Genomic DNA, 24,049 nt, shown 5'->3' on the forward strand with positions numbered 1-24,049 from the left:
TAATACTTTTATAATCTGTTTTTTTTTTTTTTTTTTTTTTTAGAATTACACATATAAACATTCCTGGCCTTTTCCCCCCAAGACACTGGGTTGCTTTTGCTCTCAGAGCAGGCCCTGGGCTGGGTCACCTGTCATCACAAGGGACAGGCAGTCTGGTTGGAGCCCAGTGCCAGCTTGCACGTCTCCTGTCCCACTCCCACCTGGTGGCTGGGTGCGGGGTGGGATGGGGAGGTGGTTCCTCACACCTGGCTTTCCTAGCCATCTGTGGAGTGCTTCCAGAGCGGAAGTGGGGACTTGCCTTCGGCAGTCTGTGGGCCTGTTCTGCTCAGAGGCCGCCGGAGTCCTGTTGCTCACCTGTCTCCTAGTTCTGTTAGCTCCACTTGTTGTCCCAGACCCGCTATCAGAGTTCCGTCCTACCTCCTCACGCTGGAGCCAAAGCGCGGACTCTCCTGTTCTTCACTTGGGTCTTGGGCCGCCTTTGGTTCAAAGGATGTGTCCTGAAGCTCTTAGGGTAGATAAAAAAAACTTACTACTAATATGAACCTGGCTGTTGTTATTTAAATGACACACTCAGCCTCCAACATTCTCACAGTTTCTACTGCCTGTTTTTTTGGTCTTATTTTTGCTGAGGCTTTTTTTTTTCCAGGGGGGGGGTGGCTCTTAATTTGGTGCTCTCTGATTTCTTCACAAAGCTGCCCTTTCACTGTTGTGCTTCTGCGTTTCTCATCCTTAAAGGAGCTCACTTTATAATTTTATGGCAATTCTCATACATGACCACCAGGTGGCCGTGGTGCCCTCTGATCTGTGTTTTCAACCTCCTCCTGTGCGAACTGGGGAAAGGGGGGTACTTTTACCCAAATTGATACACATATCCTTTACTTACCCTCCTGCAAACAGCTAAACCAGAACCAGTTCTCTGTCAGCACCAAGATTGCTATTCTGAGCTACTTTACTGTAAAAAGAAGGGAAAAGAGAAAGAATCCTCTAATATAGTCTAACATTCTCTCATTTCTGTGCCTAAGTGTTTTGGTTTTTCTTCATTTTTCTCCTGTGAGCGGCATGAACATGGCCCAAACATGGGGTTTACCCCATAGGAAGAGCACTGAGCTATTTTCCACACAGTAGCCTCTTTCTAAACATTTTTGTTCAGATCCAGGCTGGACTAGGTGAGGTCCTTGCCCTGAAAGAGGGTCCATTTCAGGCAGGGGCAGTGCCTGGGTGAGCCATTTGGCACAGGGCTGCCTCTGCCCCCAGCCTGCTTTGCCCCCCTCAGGGTGGGTTGCAGTGTTACTGAAAATAATGTCACTTCTCCATTGCCACGAGGCAGGTGGAGGTATCTGCTGCAAGTGCAGAGTCAACGTGAAGGGCTTCTTGTCTGGAAGGTGGTTGCTGTGTTTGTGGCATTTCAGGCTTTTTCCTCTTCCTCTCTCAGCTTTCCTGGATGAGCATGGCTAGATTGTTCAGAATGAGGGAGGAGCAACAAAGTTCCAGTCCTTGTTTGCCTTTTTAGAAGGTATTAGATCTGCCTCCTCTTAAGTAGACTGTGCCCAAGGACTGGGATTTACCTGAAAAGTTATATGAAAAAGGATCCACTGTGTTTTCCTCTTCTAGTCTCTGAAGTCTAGGCATTTAGAAAACTCACATCCACCACCTGGCAGCCACGGTCACAAAGACAGCCAGGAGTGTCTGGGCTCAGGGTTTCCTCAGCCCAAGGGTGGCTTGGGCTAAGGCCTGCCAGCCTACCTGGTAGGCCCAGGGCTGCTGGTGGTACTGTCCTGTACTGTGTCATGAAGTGAGGAGTCATTTAGGAAATTTGGTACCCATGTAGATTACCAGAGTTCTTTTTCAAGAAAAAGTGCAAATTCAAGGTGGTATGCAATTATTTTTACAGCAAGGAAAAATGAAAATTGCATTGGGATATCCTGCATTAGATCCCAGAGGCAGGAGGCTTTTGAGGTGTGTGTAAATGTGTGTCTGTGTGTCCACTCATGGCTGCATCTCCAGCACCTGGCACCTAGTGGCCTGCCACTGCCTGCATTCTGTTCCCCACCACCACCCCCATCCTCTGGGCCCTGGTATGCCCAGGTATGGCCACGCCCCACAGCCATATCCATACTTGGCCATGCTTGACTTTTCGGCACTCCAGCAGCTGCTTTAATTAGAGGGGGTGGGGGGTGTGCTTCCCCATGAATCTGATGTAGCCCAAAGTAGGTGACCCAGTGAACATTCTAGCAGGAGGAGACGCATGCTCTGAAACCAATGTGCTTTGCTGATTGATGCTTAGAGTCGCAATGTGGGTGGAGGTGATGGCATAGGTGGAAGAGCTGGGTCCACCTAGAGATACTGCCAGTCCTAGTGTGGGAGGCTGAGCCCCTGTTCCCCTAGAGAATGCTGGTTGTTGGTATTCACTGTTCCTCACCATCACTGTCCTCCCTCACAAGACCTTCAACGTAGGTGCATCTCATTTGATTTGGCCATCCTCTTGCCTGGCCCCACACCCTTTCTACCCATTCTCCACCTGGCCACCCGAATGAGCACCTGGATTCATGAGTCACACCTTTCTCTCCTTAGAGCCATCCTTGCTGGATATCTGTAGTTCTTGGCATCCTGTCTCCCACTCATCCTTAGCTTTCAGCTTTCCCACAGGCTCTCTACCACCCCCTTTCTGTTTCCACCTTAACACTTACAGCACTTTACAACTATTACCATACAACAGGCCCCAGCAGGTGCCAGCCTGTCTCAGCCACTTGGGAAGGTTTTTCTGCAGTAGCCTCTGGCTCACTGGCACTCAGGCCCAAGTACATTTCCCAGGATGTCCCCCACTGGGGCCAGAGCAGATGGGAGGACAGGTCTTGCAGCTGGGCATGGCCAGGAAGCCAGAAGCCCCAGCTTGCAGGCCCTGCGGTGCTTTCCCAGCCAGCCCACTTGGCCTCCTATCTTGCGTTCTTCGCTGTTTATGGTCTTGGGATGGCAGGGCTGTAGAGTACCCTGGGAGTGGAAAGAGGCCTCAGGGTGAGTCCTGCCCCGCCCCCCCATTTCCACAATAGCCACAGCCTGTTGGGGAGGAGTAGGGATGTCCTTGTGGCAAGGGTAGTGCTGTCTGGCAGCTGGCAGGAAGAGAGGCTGGGTGCGCAGATAAGTGGCACGAGGCAGCTGCCACCTGGTAAAGGCTCACCTCTCAGCAACACTGAGTACTTGGCTGTGCCTGCCACCCTCCTCCCTTGGTGGGATCCAGACACGTCAGGCACACTCCTCTAACCTGCCCTCTGCCTCTGGGCAGCAGGCCTGGCTTTTCGTGGATGTTCATGTAGGTCTGTTGGGGACCCAGGCCTGCCTGTATCTAGGGCACTGTAGGGCCCCTGCTCTGGTGTGAGCCCCTGTCTCCTTGGCAGCCTGGGTGGTGACAGTCTCTGCTCATCCCTTGTGTGTGTCTTCTCCATTGTCCTCAGACCTGCTCCAGAATTTATTTCTGGGTGAATTAAAAAGGCATTAACCTTTCAGGACTTAGTCTGGTAGTAAAACCATTTAGACAGCAAGGTCTAGGTCCTCACCTTGCTGGGAGGAGGAGCTGCCTTGGAGGAGGCTGAACTGGGTGGTCTGGAGGGGAGGAGACAGCACTGCAGTTGAGGACGAACCTACCCTGTTGCCTGGGTCACCTTTCCCAGCTGCCTTGGAGAGGGGAAACCTGAAGCTGTGTTTCCAGAGATAGCAGGAGAGGTTTCTAGGGCTAGCTCCGTCAAGTGTACCCTAGTTTGTTGGACACAGCTTGATCCCACAGCTCTCCTGGGCTGTGCTGCTCTGAAGTATCCACTCACACTTGGGAAAGGCCCCTTCTCGAGAATTATGTGAGATGCCATGTTGACAAACTTTTTCCAGGCTTAAAGCAGGTCCTAATATCCTGCTGGGCAGCTAGCTCTGTTCCTTTCACTGCTGTCCTCTGTCCTGAGTCATCACTGGATTTATGACCTTGGAGCCCTCAGGGTAGGAAGGGACCTGCCAGCTGGCTGGTGGGGCAGCACAGGTGGGCCCAGGTACCCAGGTGGAGTTGTTGTACCCAAGCTCTGTGACCCCACTTGGAGTTCCATCAGATTCCTGGGTCTTAGAGTTGGAAGGTCTCAGTCTCCTGTCAAGGGATCCCATGCTTAATATAAGCTTGGGTCACTGGCACCTCACAAGACTTACTACCTCCTGCAGCCCGTCCTCAACACCCTCCGCAGCCACTCTTCTATACCTTTCACACCTTGCCAGGCATGCCCTGGAGATACCTCAGCCAGTGGCATGGCTTTGCTCAGTTATATGCCCCAGAGGTGATCTAAGGAGTGGGGAGGCAGATGCAGACATGTGCCCATTGTAGCAGAGGCTCAGTTGCCTCACTGGCCATGGGCTCTGTGCCAGGCACATTCACTGCAGGGCTGGGCCTTTGCACGTGCTGTTTCCTTTGCCTGGAATGCACCCACTTCCTGTAGGAGTGTGAACCCGAGGTGGGCAGAGGCTCCTGTTCACTGCTTTCTTGGTGCCTGGCCCTGGCATCCAGAAGGCTCCCTCAGGAAGTGCTGCGTAAGCACCGACCTGACGAGAGCCTTAGGGCACTCTTTGTGGGTCCTTCCCTTGACCTGCCATCTATCTTCAGTTCCTAAGCAGACATCCTCAGTGGGCCAGTGGCCTCCTGTGACCTGGGTCACATGTACATACTTGGGCTGTATCTCCTGGGGAGTGGGTGCCAGGCCGTGGCAGGAGCATATTTCTTTTCAAAGTGAATTTGTGAAGAGTGTTGGAAGAGCTGGCAAGGGGCCTTCGCCCACCCCTTGCCTTAGTGGGCAGGGTGGGGGGGTTCACCATCAGCCCACCCCTCTTTGACCCTCCTGCTTGCTTCCTCTTGAGTCAACCCCGGCAGCCAGGGAGGCTGTGGTGATGTTGAGCCCCAGCCCAGGCAGCCCCCTGCCACACATGCCTGGGCACCTGGGACCCCTCATGGGCATGGCTTCTCCCCCACCAGGATGTGTTCGAGATGCGCTTTGCCAAGATGCCAGATGAGCCAGAGGAGCCTGTGGTGGCCGTGTCCTCCCCGGCGGTGCCACCCCCCACCAAAGTAGTGGCCCCACCCTCGTCCAGCGACAGCAGCAGTGACAGCTCCTCTGACAGTGACAGCTCCACCGATGACTCTGAAGAGGAGCGAGCCCAGCGGCTGGCAGAGCTCCAGGAGCAGGTGAGGGTGCCTGCAGCCCCGTGCCCAGTCCCCCAGCATCCCAGCATCCACGGACCGGGCAGTCTCTCCAGGGGCCTTCACGGCATGGGGAGTTCCAGTTCCGAGTTCCGCAGGAGCAGAATTCTTGCTGGTCCACCTGTGCCAGGCACACGTGTTTTGTAAACACAGAGCTGACCCTTGAGCAGTGTGGGGTTTCAGAGTGCTGGCCTCCCGTGCAGCTGAAAATCTACTCCCCCGGAAAACTTAACCAGTAATCTACTCTTGACCAGAAGCCTTGCCTATAACATAGTCAATTAATGTATGTTTTATAGGTTATACACATTATGTACTATATTCTTAACAATAAAGTAAGCTGTTAATAAAGTGAAAAAAAAATCGTAAGCAATAGAAGACACACTTATAGTACTGTATTGATTGGGGGGGGGGGAAACTACGTATAAGTTGACTTGCACAGTTCAAACCTACATTGTCCAGGAGTCAATTGTACATACGTGGATGTTTTGTTGGGGAGACGTGGCTGTTCTGTGGGCAGAGGTGAGGCTTCTAGATCCTTCCAGTATCTGGAAGGAGGAGCCTGAGCCAGAATATCCATCTCTCTTGGGGTCCTACAAGCCGGACATCAGGGCCTTAGTACCCAGCCTCCTAGGGACCCTCCTCCTGGATGGCTGTGGAGCTCGGTGTCTGCCAGCGTGGGCAGCTCCTCTAGCAAAGAAGGGCACTGGCCACCCTCGGAGTCTGTGGCCCGGGTGGGCATGGGCACTTTGAAAATCTGGTGAGGCAACAGGTCACAAGGCTGAGCGCCAAGCCCCCTCCCTGTGCTTCCCTCCTCCCCTGCCCCCTGACGCCTGGGGGTCCACACACACACACACCAGGATGATGGACGTGTGTGTCTTGCCTGTCTGCTCCACAGCTCAAAGCCGTGCACGAGCAGCTTGCAGCCCTCTCCCAGCCCCAGCAGAACAAACCAAAGAAAAAGGAGAAAGACAAAAAAGAAAAGAAAAAGGAAAAGCACAAAAAGAAAGAGGAAGTGGAGGAGAATAAGAAGAGCAAAGCCAAGGAACTTCCTCCCAAAAAGACCAAGAAAAATAACAGCAGCAACAGCAGTGTGAGGTCTGTGCCTCCCCAGTCTGCCCGGGGTGGGGGTGGGGGGGACGACCCCTGCCTGCCATGATGGGTAGGGAGGCTGCATCTGTGCTCTTTCCTCTGGGATGGAGCTTTGGTGCCCACTGTGTTTGGGAAGGGAGGGGGGGTAGCAGGGAGCATGGAGTGGAAGGCGAGGGCAGAGCACAGTCTGCAGTCTGTCTGCAGTGGGTCCTCCCGATAAGGGCTTTCCAGCCTCCCCCATTTCCCTTGAAGGCTGTCTGGGTGGGGGTGTGGAAGCCATCCACCAAGCCCCAAATGGAGGAATGGGTGCCTGGCTTTCCCAGGACACCCGTTCCTCACAGTGTCTGCATCACCCCTTCATAGCAAGAAGGAGCCAGCGCCCATGAAGAGCAAGCCCCCCCCTGCGTATGAGTCAGAGGAGGAAGACAAGTGCAAGCCCATGTCGTATGAGGAGAAGCGGCAACTCAGCCTGGACATCAACAAGCTCCCTGGCGAGAAGCTGGGCCGTGTGGTGCACATCATCCAGTCTCGGGAGCCCTCCCTCAAGAACTCCAACCCTGATGAGATCGAGATCGACTTTGAGACTCTGAAGCCGTCCACCCTGCGAGAACTGGAGCGCTATGTAACCTCTTGTTTGCGGAAGAAAAGGAAACCCCAAGGTGCCCTCCCCCCCCCCCACCCGCCCCGGGGCAGGGTGGTTCTCAGTCCTGGCCATCCCAGCCAAGAGGGAGGAGGCCATCCAGTCCACGGTTCACTTTGCATTCCAGACGTGGCTCTCTCCCTGTGCAGGCTGTTTTTCCAATTGTAAAAGCTGTGTCCTAGGCAAAGAAACCTCTGGGGGGTGGTGACATCGCATTGGACCCTGGGCTGTGGGTGCCATTCTCGGCCTCCTGGCTGGTACCCATCTGGGGCCCGCCTGCACCTCAGCGGCTCCAGCCCTGCTCCAAGCAGTGCTGCTCTCACTCTTGCTGCTGAGCCTCCCCCAAAGCCAGCCACTCCCCATCCTGCCACCGCCTCTTTGCAACAGGAGTCGGGGTGGGGAGCAGGGGCCAGGAGGAGAGGTGGTGGGTCAGCATTGTCGCTGCCTGCTGTTCTCTAGTTCCACATGGCCTCCTCCACACAGTCTGCCAAGCAACTCTTTCCTGTTAGAAATGCCTTGCCTTAGCTCACAGCTTTAGTCTTGAGACCAGTAGGACTTAGGATCCACGTCAGCATGTGATGCATAGCCTCTCGCCCAGCCTGGACTGCCTCCTAGGGTTCTCGGGCCCCTCCCTGGGGCGCTGCACAGTGACGTTCTGCCCTCGGTCTACATGCTGAGGTGCTGGGAGACTCCTGGGGCTCTTTCATGTCTTGCTTTGTCTCTCCTGTCATGTCTCCTTTAGATCCCCTTCACCCACTGCCCGAGAAGTAGCTGAGGGAGCCCCAGCCCAGCAGTTCCTAGTGTTAGGGAATCCCCTCCTGCCCCTTCTTGTACTCTTTGAGGAACCCAGCACGGGGTATTCTGTGGGGTCGGAGGGGCTTTGAAACTCTGGTATTAAGCCAAGTTTTGGCTGACGTGCGTGCAGTAGGCTGGCAGTTTACCACTGGGAAATGTGGGACTGGCAGGGCCTCTTAGCAGCAGCCCTCTGGCTCACAAGGCACCGACTCCCTGCTGGCCCTTCTTGCAGGCTGTTGGGGTGTGCCCATGGCCACTGGCAGCCTCCTGGGTCAGGGCCCTGTGTGACTCAGTCCCTGTTGCTTTCTTACAGCTGAGAAAGTTGATGTGATTGCTGGCTCCTCCAAGATGAAGGGCTTCTCATCCTCGGAGTCGGAGAGTACCAGCGAGTCCAGCTCCTCTGACAGCGAAGACTCCGAAACAGGTTAGGCATCTTCCTTCCTGTCTCGTCGCATTCCTGCCTGTGTCGGGCTTAGTCATGTGTCCAGGCTGCTAGAGACCAGAGATGGTGATCCTAAGAACTTTCTGGGCCCTCCCATCTTAGAGGCCTGTCATGGTAATCCTCTACGTGGGGCAGTGGGTGACCCTGTACCCTGAGGAGGAGTTGCTGAGGGTATTGACACTGCACAATCCCCGGGGGGTTGGTGGGGGGGGCTGGTGAGGACTTCGGGTGTTGGGGCCCAGGTGGTGGCATTGACCTTAGTGTGACCCTGCCCAGTCTTAACGGTCTTCCCGATGTCACAGTCGCATGCAGGATGGCTGTTCCAGGTGATGTGCTTTTGCAGGTGTAGAGCAGTCTGCTCTCGGCTCTGCTGTCACCCAGGCTCAGGGCATTGCCGTTCTCCCCAGCGTGCTCACAGCTGCATTGGCTTCTCCTAACTGTGCACGCATTTGGACCAGCGTGTCCTACAGCCTCTAACAGTTCCTCTCTCCATGTTTCATGGGCCTGCACGTGTGCCCCCTGGTGCCCTGGCAGAGCCCACCGCCCACCTGAGCAGGAGCTTCAGTGTGGGGGGTGGTGGGAGCCAATGAGGGCAGGCGGAGATGCTGAGAGCTGCATGGTGGTAGGGAGAGGAGCTTTTCCTCCAGATGTGTGCTTTCTTGGTTATTCTCAGGGAGCAGGCAGGTGCTCCCACTGGCCAGGAGGAGAGACTAGAGAAGAAGCAGCCTGGCAACCAGCCTGTACTGTGAGGTGGAGCTGGCCATGTGTGTCTGGGTGAGCGCGGTTGCCCCTAGGCAGGTTTAGCTCCATCAGCTGAGCAGAGACAATCTGCAGACCACCGGAGAACCAGCTCTGGGGCCTTAGGCTTGTCCCTCCAGGCAGCCTGTGGTACGCGTATCCACAGTGGGAAATGTGTTTGGGCAACAAAGACCCCTGGTGTTTTCTTTTATAGATCTATCCCCTCTCTGGCATTTTATTCTTATTGGAGATAAACAGTAAGCCCCACTTAATCAGTTCATGAACATAATGTGATCTGATTGTGCCAAGGAAGTGTGAGGATTGCTCACAGCAGCTGGGTGATCCCATTCCAAGGCGTGTGCTCACACAGGTCCTCGTGTGGGCTCAGCCTGCCTCTGTTTGGGGCAGTGGAGGATGGGAGGGCTTCTGGGCCTTCTCACTCTTCTCCACTTTTATGGTAAAGCGTACCAGACTTTCCTAGTGGGTTGGAGGCTTGCCTTGGGATGGGCCTAAGGGCTTCTCCAAGACTCCTCTGTGGACTACCTCATTTCCAATGGGCTCAAATGAGACTGATTAAGCTGTATTCTGTATTTATTGAGCTCTAGTATATGCAGAGACTGCTGTGGGCAGTTTGCTGCCCTCCTGTCTCCATCTTTTGTCCTTTTCCTCCTAAGCAGCAAACCGCACCCCTCCCCCCGCCGTGGCTTTTTAATCTATCAACCAGCAGGGGGCGCCACACCCCGTGCCTGCCAGGAAGGGCTGGCCCCAAGCCAGGGCCCACTGCACTCAGTAGGATGAATGGCCATATTCTTGGGCTCAATTAGCATTCCTGGTGGCTACTGACTTCTCACTTTCGGTGCCAGCCACCTCTCGGGTTTGCCTTTTGCTCTGGGCTTTTGCACCTCCTGCGGTTCCTAGCAGGCTGCTCCTACTAGGGGTTTCACAGCCTTTTCTCCTAAGGATCTGAGTGACCAAAAGAAAACCCCAGAGGTTGGAATTGGCAGGAAACCTGATTGTTAAAACAGTGCAGTTTGGCCAAGGGCAGACTGCCCCGACGTGGTACCCGGCCGTCAGGTCCTGATTGCGAGTCTATATCTGTGGCCTTTGTCCCTGATCCCCAAGCTCTTCTTTGGGGCGTGTTTGCTGGAGGAAGGAGTTCTCCTGGGCTCCAAAGTGCCCTGCACCCACGTCCTGCCGTGTGCTGTGGGGGTAGCTGTCACGGCGTCTCCGGCAGCTCTTGACTGCTGAGGTTATTTTTCCCTTTTTGTTCCCCCTTTGAAAGAAATGGAAAGATTGTGCAACAAGTAATCTGAGAGTCCTGGGAACAGCTGTCTGGGCGGGAAGGAGGGTGAGATTTACAGTCTCCGAGCCGCCGGCCTTCAGGCTCCCAGGCTCCAGCAGTTCGGCCCCCGTGGCTTGCTGGGCTGCTTCCGGCTCATCCCTCTTTCCAGGCATCCTCCCTACCTCGTCTTGGGAGGCTCCCATTTGTCTTCTAAGTTCTGACTTTTCCTTTTTCGTCTATGTGCACTGGGGAGCTCTGGTGTGGGTCGACTGGGTGCTTCCACCCTATGGGGTTGTGCCCTTTGGGGCTCAGACACTGTCAGCCCCAAAGTAGGGGCTTGCACCCCTGCACCACTGAATGCAGCCATCCCACACAGGAAACCACACGCACTTCCAGGGCAGCTCCTCCAGCAGCTGCTCAAGCTGGGTCCCTGGAGCTAGGCAGCCCCAATTTCTGTGACCAGTTAGTGGGGGTAGGGCAGGGTGGGAGGCACTGAAGGTATTTCCTTTGGTCTTTTGGGGCTTAATTGTTTTGCCCTCCTTGTTCTTGTGTTTCCATTTGGACCGGAGCCGAAATTCCTGAAAGGGCCTATTTTTGTTACTTGTACTAAGGGTCATTTCTGCTGACAGGGCCCAGAGACATGAATCCCCAAAAGAAACCAAACAGAGGCACGAAATTGGGGCTTGGTGGGGTGGGGTGCATAGACCTCTCTTGGCCACTCTCCATAGATCAGGACGCTGTGGGCTGCTCAAGGCACGGGGCTGGTCTGTGGGGCCAAGCTTTAGTTCAGGGAGGCGGTGCCCCCACAAATGGGAATTGGGGGATGGGGAGGTGGGTTGGACTTTTCCTAGCTCCGTTCCCAGGCCACCCTGTGTCGTGTCTGCCTCCTGTGCGTGCCCCCCCCCGCCCCGCCGCCCCGGCCGCCCGCCTGCCCAGAAGCACGCTGTTGGCCAGTCCTGCCACATCCTCCAAACCCAGCTATTACTTGGGTTGTGGTCTTTTGTGGAACTTCAGTTCTGGCTAATGACTGAATCTGCTTCAGGGTTCAGTACTGGGACAGGGTAGGGGATACAAATGCTACTTTTCTGTGGCCATCCCAGGTGGGCTATGGGCAGAGCTGTGGCCTTCCTGTCACCCGTGCTGGGATCATGTCTGCCTGGCTCCTGGGGCCAGGAGGGATGTCCTAGAACTCTTTTTTTCCAGCCTTCCACCCAGTCACATTGCTGATGATGGACTCCTTCCACATGCCATCCACAGGTCTTTCTGGGCAGGGTGGACACGCAGCTCATGTCCCTCTTAGGAGCACATCCTCCTACCCCAGCTACCTGGGCTGGGATGGGTTCGGGGAGGTGTGGGGCAATGCTCTTGGATTTGGGCCTGGTCTTCTAGTTGCAGTGGGAGCACACTCCAGCTATTTTAGTCTGCTTGTTTCCTTTTCCCAGGATTGGAGCATGTGGGTGTTTCTTAATAGCTCCAGGGGAAAAAGGAATGCTTGATGTTTTGGAAAGATTTGAGCCGGAAAGTGCAGACAGAGGCCATGGGGCGTTCTTCCCAGACAACCAGCCTCAGCTTCCGACCCCTGGGGTCTTTGAGGGACTGGGTCCCAGTCCCATCTTGGGGCCTGCTGCTGCCCCGCTCCAAGGGTGTGACGCTTGCTCTTGGGAAAAAGGAGAGGCCCCTGGTAGGGGTGGGGGTGGGGTGGGGATAGGAAAAGACCTGGAGGATGGGACTGTAGCTGGTCTGCCTGTCCTGTCAGGTGACCCCTCATACACCCACATGCAAGGGTCGCAGCTGGAGGGACTCTTGAGGCTTCATGTGCGAGGGTGAGCCTTGTGGAATGTGCCCTGAACGATAGGCCGGCCGGTGGGTGGGTTTTTCCCACGCGCACACTTGAAGACCATGGGAGTGCAGTGTTGGTTGCATCCGTGACTCCAGCAGAGGCATCCGCTCTGCTGTGTGAGTGGGAACGTGCCCCATGCCCCTCTCCAGTCAAGAGGAAACACACTCGATGCCCTGGGAACAGGACAGCTTTACTCCCCAGGCTGTCTTCATTTTATGCCCCGCCCCCCACCCCAACCTTGACGGTGTGTATAATTGCTTCCTCTTTTTATAATTTTGGGTGTTTTATATTTGTTTTTTGTGTTTTTTGTTTTGTTTTGGTTTTTTTGGTGGTTATTTATTTATTTGGTGGTGGTGGTGGTGGTGGTTTCTTGGGGTTTGTAGGAATGCAGAAATGAGGCTGTTTGCTAGAGGTCCTGCACTCTAGAGCAGAGCCCCTTTCTGGAGGATTTTCTTATCTCTGCCCAGGCCCTGAGGAAGGGCTGGCATCACCTCCATGAGGTAGACAGTGTGCAGAAAAGCAGATCCAGAGGGGACAAGCTTAGAGTCGGGGGTGCCTAGTGGGTGTGGCACACCTGGCTGGTCTTCAGGAATGATGGCAAGTAGGGCAGGCAAGGGCGCCTCTCACATTCAAAGACCTTCAATAAAGGAAATGCCGGCCTGCTTTCACAGTGCACATGGAACTTGTTACTGGAAGCAGCTGTTCTGTGTAGAAGCATAAACAGGGCTCTGGGTGGTTTTGGAGACGTCCATGTGTGCAGGGACTGTGCCCCTTGTAAAGGGAAGGTGGGTCCGTCGCCGCCTGTGGCTGGCCAGGCAGGGGGCAGGGCTCCTAGACTCCGGCGCTGTTCTCTCGTGCCCTGTCAAGCGGGCAGGGCACAGGAGGCTGGCTCGGTCTGTGGTTCTTCTGTTCTTGTGACTTGAACGGTACATTCCACACCATTTCTCTCACACTGGTTTCTCTCTCCCTCTATGTAGGTCCTGCCTAATCATTGGACACGGACTCTTAATAAAACGGTCTTCAGTTCCAGATTCCTTCCCAGCAAGCTATAGCTTAAGTCCATTTTCTTCTGTGAAAGGGACAGGACTCCATCAAGTTATGGAATTCCTCAGAGCCCTGGGCCTGTCCCCCCGGGGTGGATTAGTCATGTCCAGCAGTACACGCCTAGTCCCGCCTCCGGGAAGGCTGCCTGCTTGGCTGGCCCCCCAGCCCTCCTGTGTAAAGACTGCCTGGCTGTCCTGCCCAGCCTCCCTGGTCATCTGGGGTCTTCTGGGCGGGTGGCGTTTCCCAGTGGGTGATGACAATCCCCCCTGCACACACATACATGTGGTGCTGCTCCGTGTGCAAGGCCCCATCACAAGTATGTTTTCTCTCTTCCATCCCTCCCTCTTTGTCTGGATCCTAACTGCTTTCCTCCTGGACCTTAAAATGACGTTAGCCCAGGGAAGGTCTCATTCAGCCTAAGGAAGAACACTTAATATCTAGAGCTTTCCCCCGTGAGGGACAAGGGCCTTAGGGGCAAGCCTAGTTGGGCCTGTAGGCTCGCGAGGCTGTCCCTCCACATGCCCTCTCTCTGGTGGCTTGTGAGGCTCCGTCAGCTGGAGGCTGCCACCAGCTACAGCTGACTCCCAGGCCCCAGGAGTCTTCCTTCTGTTTTCATTGTCCCCACTGTTGCCTGTTGGGCATTTTCCCAACTTTTTTGGCCTCTTTGCCTAAAGTCACAAGAGGGGAAAGTACCTCTTGGGCTGCCTCCTTGTCCCCCACTCCCCACCCCCCCACCAAGGAATTAGAAGCAGGCTGCAGTGATCAGGAAGGTCGCTGCTGAGGGGCACTCGAGGAGAAACAGCCATGCAGCCAGCTGACCTAGCCCCTGGAGTCCAGGATTCCTGTCCCCAGTGGGGTGAGGCACTGGGCTAGTGGACGAGAAAGGGCTCTCAGATCCAGAGCACTGGGCCAGTCCATCGTGAGGCCATCCGAGCCCTCAGGGCCTGCTCCGTGCACATCTCTGAGGGGTGTTGCTAGCACCCTCCCATTCTTCAGTGCCCTAGAATAATGACAGCCTCCGGGGGTGGGGCAGTCCAGGGTGACCGCATCATCCAAGGCCTCTGAGAGGCACTGAATAGGATTTTTTGCTCTAAAAATAAATATCGGCCCTTTTTTGGTCATGAATCCAGCATTTCAGCAGAAAACTGCCCGATGAAAAGTCCCCTAAGGAACAGCATCTGTGTTTCAGGGAGTGCTTTTTTTTTTTTCTTCCTTTTTAAAGTGTAGTTTGTGTGTACTTCTTCAAGGCCTCTCGCAGTTTCCTGGCATCTTGGAGCCTGCCTTCTGGAGCTGGAAGCAAGTTTGAGGAGGTGTAGTTTACCATCAGCAGGCCCTCGGGCACTGGCCACCTCCTGTGCGGAAACCCTGGGATCCTTCCTCTGGGCTTTGTGTTCTAGATCCAGCCCCTCCAGAGCCTCCAGGGCCCTGCAGTGATGCTTGCAAGTTCCTAGGCTGCTCCCTGATCCTCTGGCCAGTCGATTCCCAGTCAAGCTACATTTGCCAAACAGACTATTTTGAGCTGCCCTTTGGCCTGTGCCTGATGTGTTCCCAGTGCAGCTTGGCCTGGCTGGAGCCAGGGGGCTTCATGCCCGGAGATTCCCACAGGACAGTTGGGAAGCTGTTGGCATTGTCTTTCTGGGAAGATTCTGCCGTCTTGGAACAAATGGCAGCCTGGATTCCCACATTGTCGGCCTGTGTGCTGCCCCGCCCTGCCCCTTCCCACACTCGTGCATACCAGCTCTAGCCACAGGCCAGCTCTCCCGCAGGGTCTTTGCACCCTTTCTGTTTGTGGATCCTGGCCTCCTTGCCCGTGGGGCTTCCATCTGTCAAAGAACTTGATCTTGAGACTCAAGCTGTCCCCCGTGCCCGGTGCCCCAGGAATAGAGCAGAGAGAGCGTTACCCACTCACTCCTTAATGGCAGCCTCCCGTGTGTGGGCGGGGGGTGCGCGGGGCCTGAGGGGTTGCTGCAGGAGGGGTGGGTGGCCTGGGCCTCTGCTAGTGCCGAGGCTCCCCAGTCAGTTGAGTTGAGTTGGGCTCTGTGCCTCTGCCCTGCCCTTACCCTCAATCCTGTCTCCCTCCCTTGAGTGGGGGTGGGGGGCGGGAGGAATCAGTGTTTTAATCAGATTTTACAAAAACAAAACGTTTTAATTCTTTGTACAATTACCATCCTATGTAAAGATGAAATTTGTGTTGAGTTCAAGATTTTCATGGAATAAAGATCACACAGTACTCGAGGCCATCTTCATGTAACCCTTTCTAGAGAGTTTTGTGTGGGGTGTCTTGGGGTTGGTGTGTTGTGAAGCTGTGCACTTCCTGTCTTGTCTTCCTACCAGTAACTCAGACAGGAGGCTCAGGCCATGTGAGCCAGATGCAGCTGTCCCAAGCAGGCTCCAGCAGCCCTTGGTCCCCGCCGCCGGCCCCTTTAGTGTCCTCTGGTCCTGGAGGTCTGCTGTACACCTCGCACTGGCTCTCCCACTCTAGGCCTGCCCGCCTCCCCACCAGCACTTCCTCACGGAGACCTGGACCTGGGACACTGTCCAAGGCAGCCAAGACCCGCTCTCTGGAACTCCTGGGACCCCACTGCATTTTGTCCCCATGAGTGCTCCTGTGGGCCTCTCTACTCACCCGCTGGGGGGAGACAGTGAAGGCTCAGAGCCACCATTCCTCCTTTATGGTGGAAAAAACAGGGCTTCCCCTGGGGCCATGAGATGACAGGCCACCCCAGCCCTCTCCTCACAATACGGTGTCTTCTCTTGGTCAGACTTTACCCATTGGCCCCTTTCTTACCCCAGTTTCTGATCCCCCAGCCTCCCAAAGGCCTGCCCGTTGTGTGAGCAGCTGTTCCAGCCTCCCTCGAGCTTCAGTGCACGTTACTGGAATCTGCTGGGAGAGGTGCCCATCCTGGAGGGACCCTCAGCCCCTTTCTCCTCCTCCCTTCGGCTCAGTGGCCTCTCTATACCGTGCTTTCCCCTAGCGCATGTAGGGTTCCTTTGGTCCTGGGCCTCCCCCCTCTCTAGTTCAGTTCCTTTACCCCGCAGCTGCCAGCCTCGTGGCCCTAATCCTGCAAGTCACTCAAACTGTCCCCTTTTGTATGTCCCGTCCACAAGAGTGTTCCTCTCACCTGGTTTCCTGCTGTGACCCAAAGAGCCCTGAACTCTGTATCCTGGCATCTCCAGTGTCCAGGTTTGAGGCTGGGCATATGGTTCCCGTGTTCCAGATGTCCCTGGTTGCTGCCATTTGTATGAGGACCTGTGTCTGTAGCTGCTGAGGTCTGTGTCACACTGTCTTGTCTCTTGCATGGAGTGGTGAGCTCTCGCAGGGCACGAGGTCCTTTCTCATCCCATTTGGTAGCGCGCTGTACCCTGTGGCTGTGCACCTCCCAGAAGCTTAGCACGGCCCTCCATGAAGCAGCTGCGAGTGGAGGTAGCAAAGCATGTTGTCCTCCAACACCAGCAAGAGCCAGCACCCTGGCAAGGATCTTAGGGGATGCCAGGCAAAGCCATGAGGTGTCTCTTGGTGACAGGAATTCGAAAAGCACCATGGGTCCAACCTCCCACCTGGTTGGTGACTTCATCATTTCCTAGCCCATGAGTACTACTGATTGGTTCTCCTCTCCCTCTCTCGGGTTTGCACACCAGCGATTATTGGTGAGGGGCAAACAGCTGTCGAAAGATCCTTAGCATAAATCTGTGGAGTGGGTGCAGAGGTGGGTGTGTGCACTGGCTCCCGCACATTTCTCGCAGGGGCAGGCCCACCCTGGACGAGTCCACACAACAGCAGCAACCAGCTGTCGGCCCCTGAGGTATCAGGGGACACATGGCAGGGAGAGTCCCTTCAGCATATTAGCCGTGTCCCAGCACGGGGACTTCTCTGAGGCCGGTCTCCCACAAGGAAGGGAGTGCTGGTTGGTGGCCTCCCTTTGCTGGCCAGTGGTAGTGAGCACCTTCCCTGTTTCCTCCTGGTCATTCCTGGGAGGCCAGCCTGTTTCCTTCCCTCCTACCCTCCCCTAAAGTGCTCACTCCGCGGCCAGGCATGGGACAACACCTCCACGCGCTCTGTCCCCCAGTTGTGCATCTCTGCTTCCCCTGGGAGGCTGGGGAGGAGCTAGCATAGAGGGCAGTGCAGTTGGAGGCCACCATGTTGTTACTTTAGCTGTGTGACACGGGACAAGTCCCTTAGTCTCTCTGAGTCTCACTTGGCTAATCATCAAATGGATGTGATGATTTCTAATGTGATTGTTCCAAAGCAAAGCAGGTTGGGGTACAGACACTTGGGTCACCATAGTGGCCTCTGACCAGCAAGTGGGGGAGACACTGGGCAGGGAGGTGTCCGTAGCTCAGCTCCCGGTGTACCCGGGTGTCATCCTTTAATGGAGCCAGCTAATGGTCTGGAAATTGGCAGGGAGGCTTTTCAAATATGGTCCCCACTAGGAAAAGCGGCAGGCAGATGGGTAGGTAACACCCCACACATCTTTCCCTTTCCCGTGACCGACTCCCATCCCAGACAGAACCCACCTACTCTCCCTTTCACCGTCACCGGCCCTTCTCCTGAACTTACCCTCTGTTTTCTCCTGGCTCTGCCTTGGAGGCCAGCTCACAGCCCTCTCCCCCAGAGCCTCACCACCTTCTCTTTCCCTCTGCAGAGATGGCTCCGAAGTCAAAAAAGAAGGGGCACCCCGGGAGGGAGCAGAAGAAGGTATGTGGTCTCAGGGGTGTCCTCCAGCAGGTGAGCAGCGGCCGCCTGCCCTTTTAGGGCTCTGAGGGCACCCAGGAGTGTGCCGCCTGCCTGACGTCAGCCTGTCTGTCTGCAGCACCATCACCACCACCATCAGCAGATGCAGCAGGCCCCAGCCCCCGTGCCCCAGCAGCCCCCGCCGCCTCCCCAGCAGCCCCCGCCGCCTCCACCGCAGCAGCAGCAGCAGCAGCAGCAACAGCAGCCCCCACCCCCGCCGCCTCCGCCCTCCATGCCGCCGCAGGCGGCCCCCACGATGAAATCCTCGCCTCCGCCCTTCATCGCCGCCCAGGTGCCTGTCCTGGAGCCCCAGCTCCCAGGCAGCGTCTTCGACCCCATTGGCCACTTCACCCAGCCCATCCTGCACCTGCCGCAGCCTGAGCTGCCCCCCCACCTGCCCCAGCCGCCCGAGCACAGCACTCCACCTCATCTCAACCAGCACTCGGTGGTCTCTCCTCCAGGTGAGCTGCAGCCACAGCCGCCGAGGGTCGGGGAGGCATTTTGGGTGACCTGTGGGACCCCCGCAGGTAGTTGTCTTGCCTCCAAGGGGAGGTCGGTGGCTTTCCCGAGTGAGCCGTTAAGGAAATCATGAGCCACTGAGGCACAGGCTCTGCATAGTTAGTGCCTCCACATGGAAGAGATACTGACTTCGTTTCTTCTGCTGGGCCAAGCATTGTGTGAGATGGAAAAAAGATATGTGTGTGGCCCACCACCACCCCAGCTCCCAGTTGAGGACGGAGGTGCTGGGACACACACACACACGCCTGGGGGATTCAGAGAAGGCTGCCTCTGAGATCTGAAGGGCAAGTGTGAAAATAGGGAGCGGCTGAAGGGAAAGGAGGAAGGTCAGGGGTGCAGAGCGCAGGGCAGAACGGGGGTTGTGAGGAGCCAAATCCTGTGGACCGCTCTAGAAACTCTTCTTATCCTGGAGTTTGTGGGAAGCCAAGGAGGGCGGTGGAGCGAGATGACTAGTTGGAGGGAAACTAGTGGAGCAGAGAGGTTGGGCCGGGGGCCACGGGGTGCAGAAGCTGTGAGCCTCACCACCACGCTGTCGTGTCCTTCCAGCTTTGCACAACGCGCTGCCCCAGCAGCCATCACGGCCCAGCAACCGCGCCGCCGCCCTGCCCCCCAAGCCTGCCCGGCCCCCGGCCGTGTCGCCTGCCCTGGCCCAGCCACCCCTTCTCCCACAGCCCCCCATGGCTCAGCCCCCTCAAGTGCTGTTGCAGGAGGACGAAGAGCCACCCGCCCCACCCCTCACCTCCATGCAGATGCAGCTTTACCTGCAGCAGCTGCAGAAGGTGCAGCCCCCCACACCACTACTCCCTTCCGTGAAGGTGCAGTCCCAGCCCCCACCCCCCCTGCCCCCCCCACCCCACCCCTCAGTGCAGCAGCAGCTACAGCAGCAGCCACCGCCGCCGCCCCCCCAGCCACAGCCGCCACCCCAGCAGCAGCACCAGCCCCCCCCACGGCCTGTGCACATGCAGCCCATGCAGTTCCCTACCCACATCCAGCAGCCCCCGCCACCCCCGGGCCAGCAGCCCCCACACCCGCCCCCTGGCCAGCAGCCGCCGCCACCACAGCCCGCCAAACCTCAGCAGGTCATCCAGCATCACCCTTCACCCCGGCACCACAAGTCGGACCCCTATTCAACCGGTAAGTTGGCTTTTGCCCCTGGGCTCTGGGGAGGCTGGTGCTGGGCCCAGAAGTTTGTCTTTGAGAAGCCAGACTGGTCAGCTCATGCTTCAGGCTGAGGTGGGCTCAGAGCCCCACTTGAAAGGCTCGGGGTTGGTTGCAGAGGTGGCTGAAAGGGGGCGTCAGTGCTTCATGTAGTGTTCTTACTTGGGGTCTTGGGTTGCAACCCGATGTCTTGGCTTGGAACCCGATGACTGGGAGCAAGGTCCCCACTGGCCCTTTTCTTGGAACTTACAGTCAAGAGCATTACAGTGCATCGTGATCCTGCTAGGTGGGGAAGCCAGGAGCCCAGGGAGGCACCTGATCCGTTTCTGGAAGTCAGGGCAGGCTTCCTGGAGGAGGTGATCAGAGGGTGAGCCAGAGCTAATTTAACAAACAGTGGGGAGTGAGGTCCAGGCAGAGCTAGGGGCAGGCCTGGGCAGCAGGGGGCTGTTTGGGAACCTGTAGGAATAGGTGCTCTGCTCTCAGCGAGGCTCACCTGGTGGGAGTCAGGACCTCGTGGGAGAGAATTGGGCTAACGCTGTACCTGGCAGCCGTTTCCTGGTCCCTGTCTCCGCACTGATCCAGGCTGTCCTTTTTCTGTCGACAGTGTTGATTAGGCCACGCCCTCTCGCTTTTCCTGGCACTTGTTTTCTGAGTGTCTGTGACCAAAATGTGCTGGCCAGCCTCGACGAGGGAATTGTTCCAGGCAGTGCCTCATGGTGTGGTGACGTGAGGGTCAGGGTTGAGGCCCCTGGACTTGGCAGTGCAGACCACGTAGCTTGGCTAGGGAGTGCAGGTGCCTCCTGCAAATTGAACAGCAAGGCTGTTGAGCTCAGGCTGTGACTGCTCCAACATCTGGCAAAAGCTGCCAGGTGCCAGGTGATCGTTGGACTCCCTGAGCCAAGAACAGCTGGCTGTCCTCCCTGGGAAAGGCTGGTGCTGGTGCTGGTGCTGGTCCCCGCAGCTGTGTGGCTGTGCCTGTTTTCCCCCTTAAGGAAGGCCAGGCTTCCCTGTAGGGGGCAGTGGTGAGCAGGACATGAGAGCTCTTCAGTAGAGCTCGTTCTTGTGGTGGGCAGGTTCCCTCTGACAACCTGTGCTGTGAGTCCTCAGGCCCACTTCCCCTGAGCTCCTGTGGCCTGGGGTGGGTCACAGGGAGCAACGTGGGTTGGAGCGCAGCTGGGGACTTGGGGCCAAAGGCCAACAATTTGGAGTCCCAAGGAGGTGCATCTCTGGCCAGGGCACCTGGCGAACTTGCAGGCACTACCCCTGAGCCCATGGGCCTCCCCTCTCGCTGCTGGTGGATGAAGCCACTGGCAGGCAGGTGATACCTACAAATCATAGATCCAAGCATCTGCCTGCCACCACCCAGGTCAAGCCTCAGCAGGTGCTGCTGAGGGAGCCATCCCAGTGAGAGACTGTCACAGTCGTGTGCCTGCAGATCCCTAGGCCTGGACTGGGGCCCCCAACACCAAGGCTGGCGAAACCAGCCACATGGGGCTGGGGACCAAGGTGCAGGAGTGGGCTGGTCTTCACCACCATGTTGTCTCTGAGCAGCTGTTCTGCCTCTCTGGGGTTAGGAGCAAGTTCTGGCTTTAGAGAGAGGGGCAGGGAGGGTCCAACCATAGCTGAGGCATTGTGGTCTCTGCTGGGCCCAGGGGCTGATGGAGGGCCAGGGGTGTTGGTATCTCTGCTTGTGGATGGCAGCTGGAATCCGGCCTGGAGGAGGTGAGCGGAAGGGCCTGTATGCAGAGCTTGGCTTAGGTTTTTCATTGTGAGGCACAAGGCAGGACCAGGAGCAAGTATACTGCAGAGAGGTGGCTTTGTTTTGTGGACAAGTGTGGCTTGTCCCATGCTGGAGCTGGCCAAGACATGTCAGGGATTCAAGCAGGAGGGCGTTTCCATGCTAGAGTAGGTAGAGGAGTCAAAGGCAGAATTTGGTGACGGTGACCTCAAGCTATTTTCTCACCAGTGAGGCTGAGGTGTCAGACTTAAGTGCTTTGATGGCGCTTTCCAGGCTCCTGCCTTGTGCCAGGTACTTGGACCTTGAGGCTGCCTGAATCTCCACTCTCCCACCCACCCACCTTTGGTTTGAGGAAGGTGGGTGGGCTGGCCCAATTCCTGTAAGAACCATAAGCCAAGAACATGTTCTCCCAGCTCTGCCGTGGTGCAGGCTAGTTCCAGCATCCCCCTTGTGTGGGGCTGGCAGGCTGAGTTGTGTGGGGAGGGTCTCCTGGGGATCCGGTCCTAGTCCCAAAGCATTTGTCCAAGCAGGCAGGTTAAGCCATATATAGGGACAGCTGGGAGCTCAGGCTGTCTGTTCTGTAAGGTTGTAAGGTTATTGATGTCCCTTTTTTTTTTTTAAAGATTTTATTTTTTTATGGGACGCCTGGGTGGCTCAGTGGGTTGGGCTTCTGCCTTTGGGTCAGGTCATGATCTGGGTCCTGGGATCAAGTCCTACATCGGGCTCCTTGCTCATCAGGGAGCCTGCTTCTCCCTCTGCCTGCCGCTCCCCCTGCTTTGTGCTCCCTGTCTGTCAAATAAATAAATAAAATCTTTTAAAAAAAAGTCTCAGGACCCTGAGCTCATGACCTGAGCCGAAGGCAGACACTTAACCCACTGAGCCACCCAGGCATCCTGTTGATGTCCCTTATATTTAACCTAGGCTATGCCGTGGAACCATCTGGAGAACTTTTAAAAAGTACTCAGGCCCAGACCTTACCTGTGACCAACTACATCAGGATCTGCACTTCTCAAAGGTTCCCGATGATTCTGACACACAGGGGCATCAGACACTAGGACTGAGCTCATGGCTCCATGAAGCCCTGCTATACACTGAGCTAGGGGCCTGATGTGCTTGGGGCTCAGCCAGTGTGGGTCTCTCCCCAGCTTAGGGGGTCACCTGGCTGGGCCCAGGCCAGTGATGTCTACACGAGTTCTGCTGACATGCTCCTTGTCCCCTCTCCTAGGTCACCTCCGCGAAGCCCCCTCCCCGCTTATGATACATTCCCCCCAGATGCCACCGTTCCAGAGCCTAACCCACCAGTCACCACCCCAGCAAAACGTTCAGCCTAAGAAGCAGGTAAAGGGCAGGGCTGGGCCACAGCCCCCAGGGCCAGGTGTGGGCCGGTGCCAGAGGCACCCACCTGCCTCACCGGCCACTGTGCCTGTGCCATCCCAGGAGCTGCGTGCGGCCTCTGTGGTCCAGCCCCAGCCCCTGGTGGTGGTGAAGGAGGAGAAGATCCACTCACCCATCATTCGCAGCGAGCCTTTCAGCCCCTCACTGCGGCCAGAGCCCCCTAAACACCCAGAGAGCATCAAGGCACCCGTTCACCTGCCCCAACGTGAGTGCCCTCAGTGCACTGGACGGGAGCTTTCTGTGGGCTGGTTGACTCCGCCCTACTGGGCTTGAGGGCAGGGGGGAATGGGCCCCGGCCCAGGCCCACAAGTGGTTTGTGTTCCAGGGCCTGAGATGAAGCCTGTGGATGTCGGGAGGCCTGTGATCCGGCCCCCTGAGCAGAATGCGCCCCCACCAGGGGCCTCCGACAAGGACAAACAGAAACAGGAGCCGAAGACGCCAGTTGCACCCAAAAAGGTAGGAACAGTGAGTCCACAAACGTCCCCATGCCAGGGAGGCACCTTGGGGGCGGGGGGGGGGTGCCCTCAGGCTGTGGCCTTCTCGGTGCAGCCCGACCCCCCACCCACCCTGTGGTTTCTCTGTCTGGCAGGACTTGAAAATCAAGAACATGGGCTCTTGGGCTAGCTTGGTGCAGAAGCATCCCACCACCCCGTCCTCCACAGCCAAGTCCTCGAGTGACAGCTTTGAGCAGTTCCGCCGCGCCGCCAGGGAGAAGGAGGAGCGCGAGAAGGCCCTGAAGGCACAGGCCGAGCACGCAGAGAAGGAGAAGGAGCGGCTTCGGCAGGAGCGCATGAGGTGGGCTGGGGTTGTGGGCAGCCTGGGGCCCCCGGGGGCTGCCGTCGCCGCCACCGCGCCCCCCCCCATCCCCCCGCCCTGTGCTGACTGGCAGCTCTGCCCTGCTCTGCTGCGCCCAGGAGCCGAGAGGATGAGGACGCGCTGGAGCAGGCCCGGCGGGCCCACGAGGAGGCGCGGCGGCGCCAGGAGCAGCAGCAGCAACAGCAGCGGCAGGAGCAGCAGCAGCAGCAGCAGCAGCAGCAGCAGGCCGCTGCCGTGGCCGCCGCCGCGGCCCCCCAGGCCCAGAGCTCCCAGCCCCAGTCCATGCTGGACCAGCAGAGGGAGTTGGCCCGAAAGCGGGAGCAGGAGCGGAGGCGCCGGGAGGCGGTGAGTCGGGGACCTCTGGGCGGGGGTCCAGCCTTGGAGGGGCTTGGAAAGGGGACCGGGAACCTTGGGGTGAAGGCAGTCACTCTCTGAGAGGGGGGGTGAGGGGGGGTGCTCCCGGGCTGGGGGCTCCTGCTGGCCTGCACTGTGCTGGCCTCGGGCTCTCACAGGTGGCTCAGGCTTGGTGTTGGGAGGTTTCTGGGTGTGGGGGCCCCGAGGGCCTGGCCAGTGCTGGGGGCGGGGGAGCTTGGAAGCTGC

At 57.1% G+C, this 24,049-nt stretch overlaps 1 protein-coding gene across 5 annotated transcripts in view; it reads left to right on the forward strand.

The window, feature by feature from the left end:
* Nucleotides 1–24,049, forward strand: part of BRD4 (bromodomain containing 4) — a 90,962-nt gene that overhangs the window by 65,288 nt on the left and 1,625 nt on the right. For 4 of the 5 annotated variants that reach the window (XM_025864784.2, XM_025864785.2, XM_025864783.2 and 1 more), the window contains 11 exons: nucleotides 4,997–5,206; nucleotides 6,117–6,316; nucleotides 6,674–6,969; nucleotides 8,059–8,169; nucleotides 17,735–17,787; nucleotides 17,903–18,284; nucleotides 18,889–19,476; nucleotides 22,464–22,838; nucleotides 22,959–23,089; nucleotides 23,223–23,428; nucleotides 23,548–23,794. In XM_025864784.2, the coding sequence (XP_025720569.2) occupies nucleotides 4,997–5,206; nucleotides 6,117–6,316; nucleotides 6,674–6,969; nucleotides 8,059–8,169; nucleotides 17,735–17,787; nucleotides 17,903–18,284; nucleotides 18,889–19,476; nucleotides 22,464–22,838; nucleotides 22,959–23,089; nucleotides 23,223–23,428; nucleotides 23,548–23,794 (2,799 nt within the window). The remainder of the gene's footprint in view (nucleotides 1–4,996; nucleotides 5,207–6,116; nucleotides 6,317–6,673; nucleotides 6,970–8,058; nucleotides 8,170–17,734; nucleotides 17,788–17,902; nucleotides 18,285–18,888; nucleotides 19,477–22,463; nucleotides 22,839–22,958; nucleotides 23,090–23,222; nucleotides 23,429–23,547; nucleotides 23,795–24,049) is intronic. The other variant, XM_025864787.2, reaches the window with a different exon arrangement.

The sequence above is a fragment of the Callorhinus ursinus genome, unplaced genomic scaffold, assembly GCF_003265705.2.
Source record: "Callorhinus ursinus isolate GAN/ISIS: 27379988/994484 unplaced genomic scaffold, GSC_fseal_2.0 scaffold131, whole genome shotgun sequence".
NCBI lineage: Eukaryota > Metazoa > Chordata > Mammalia > Carnivora > Otariidae > Callorhinus > Callorhinus ursinus.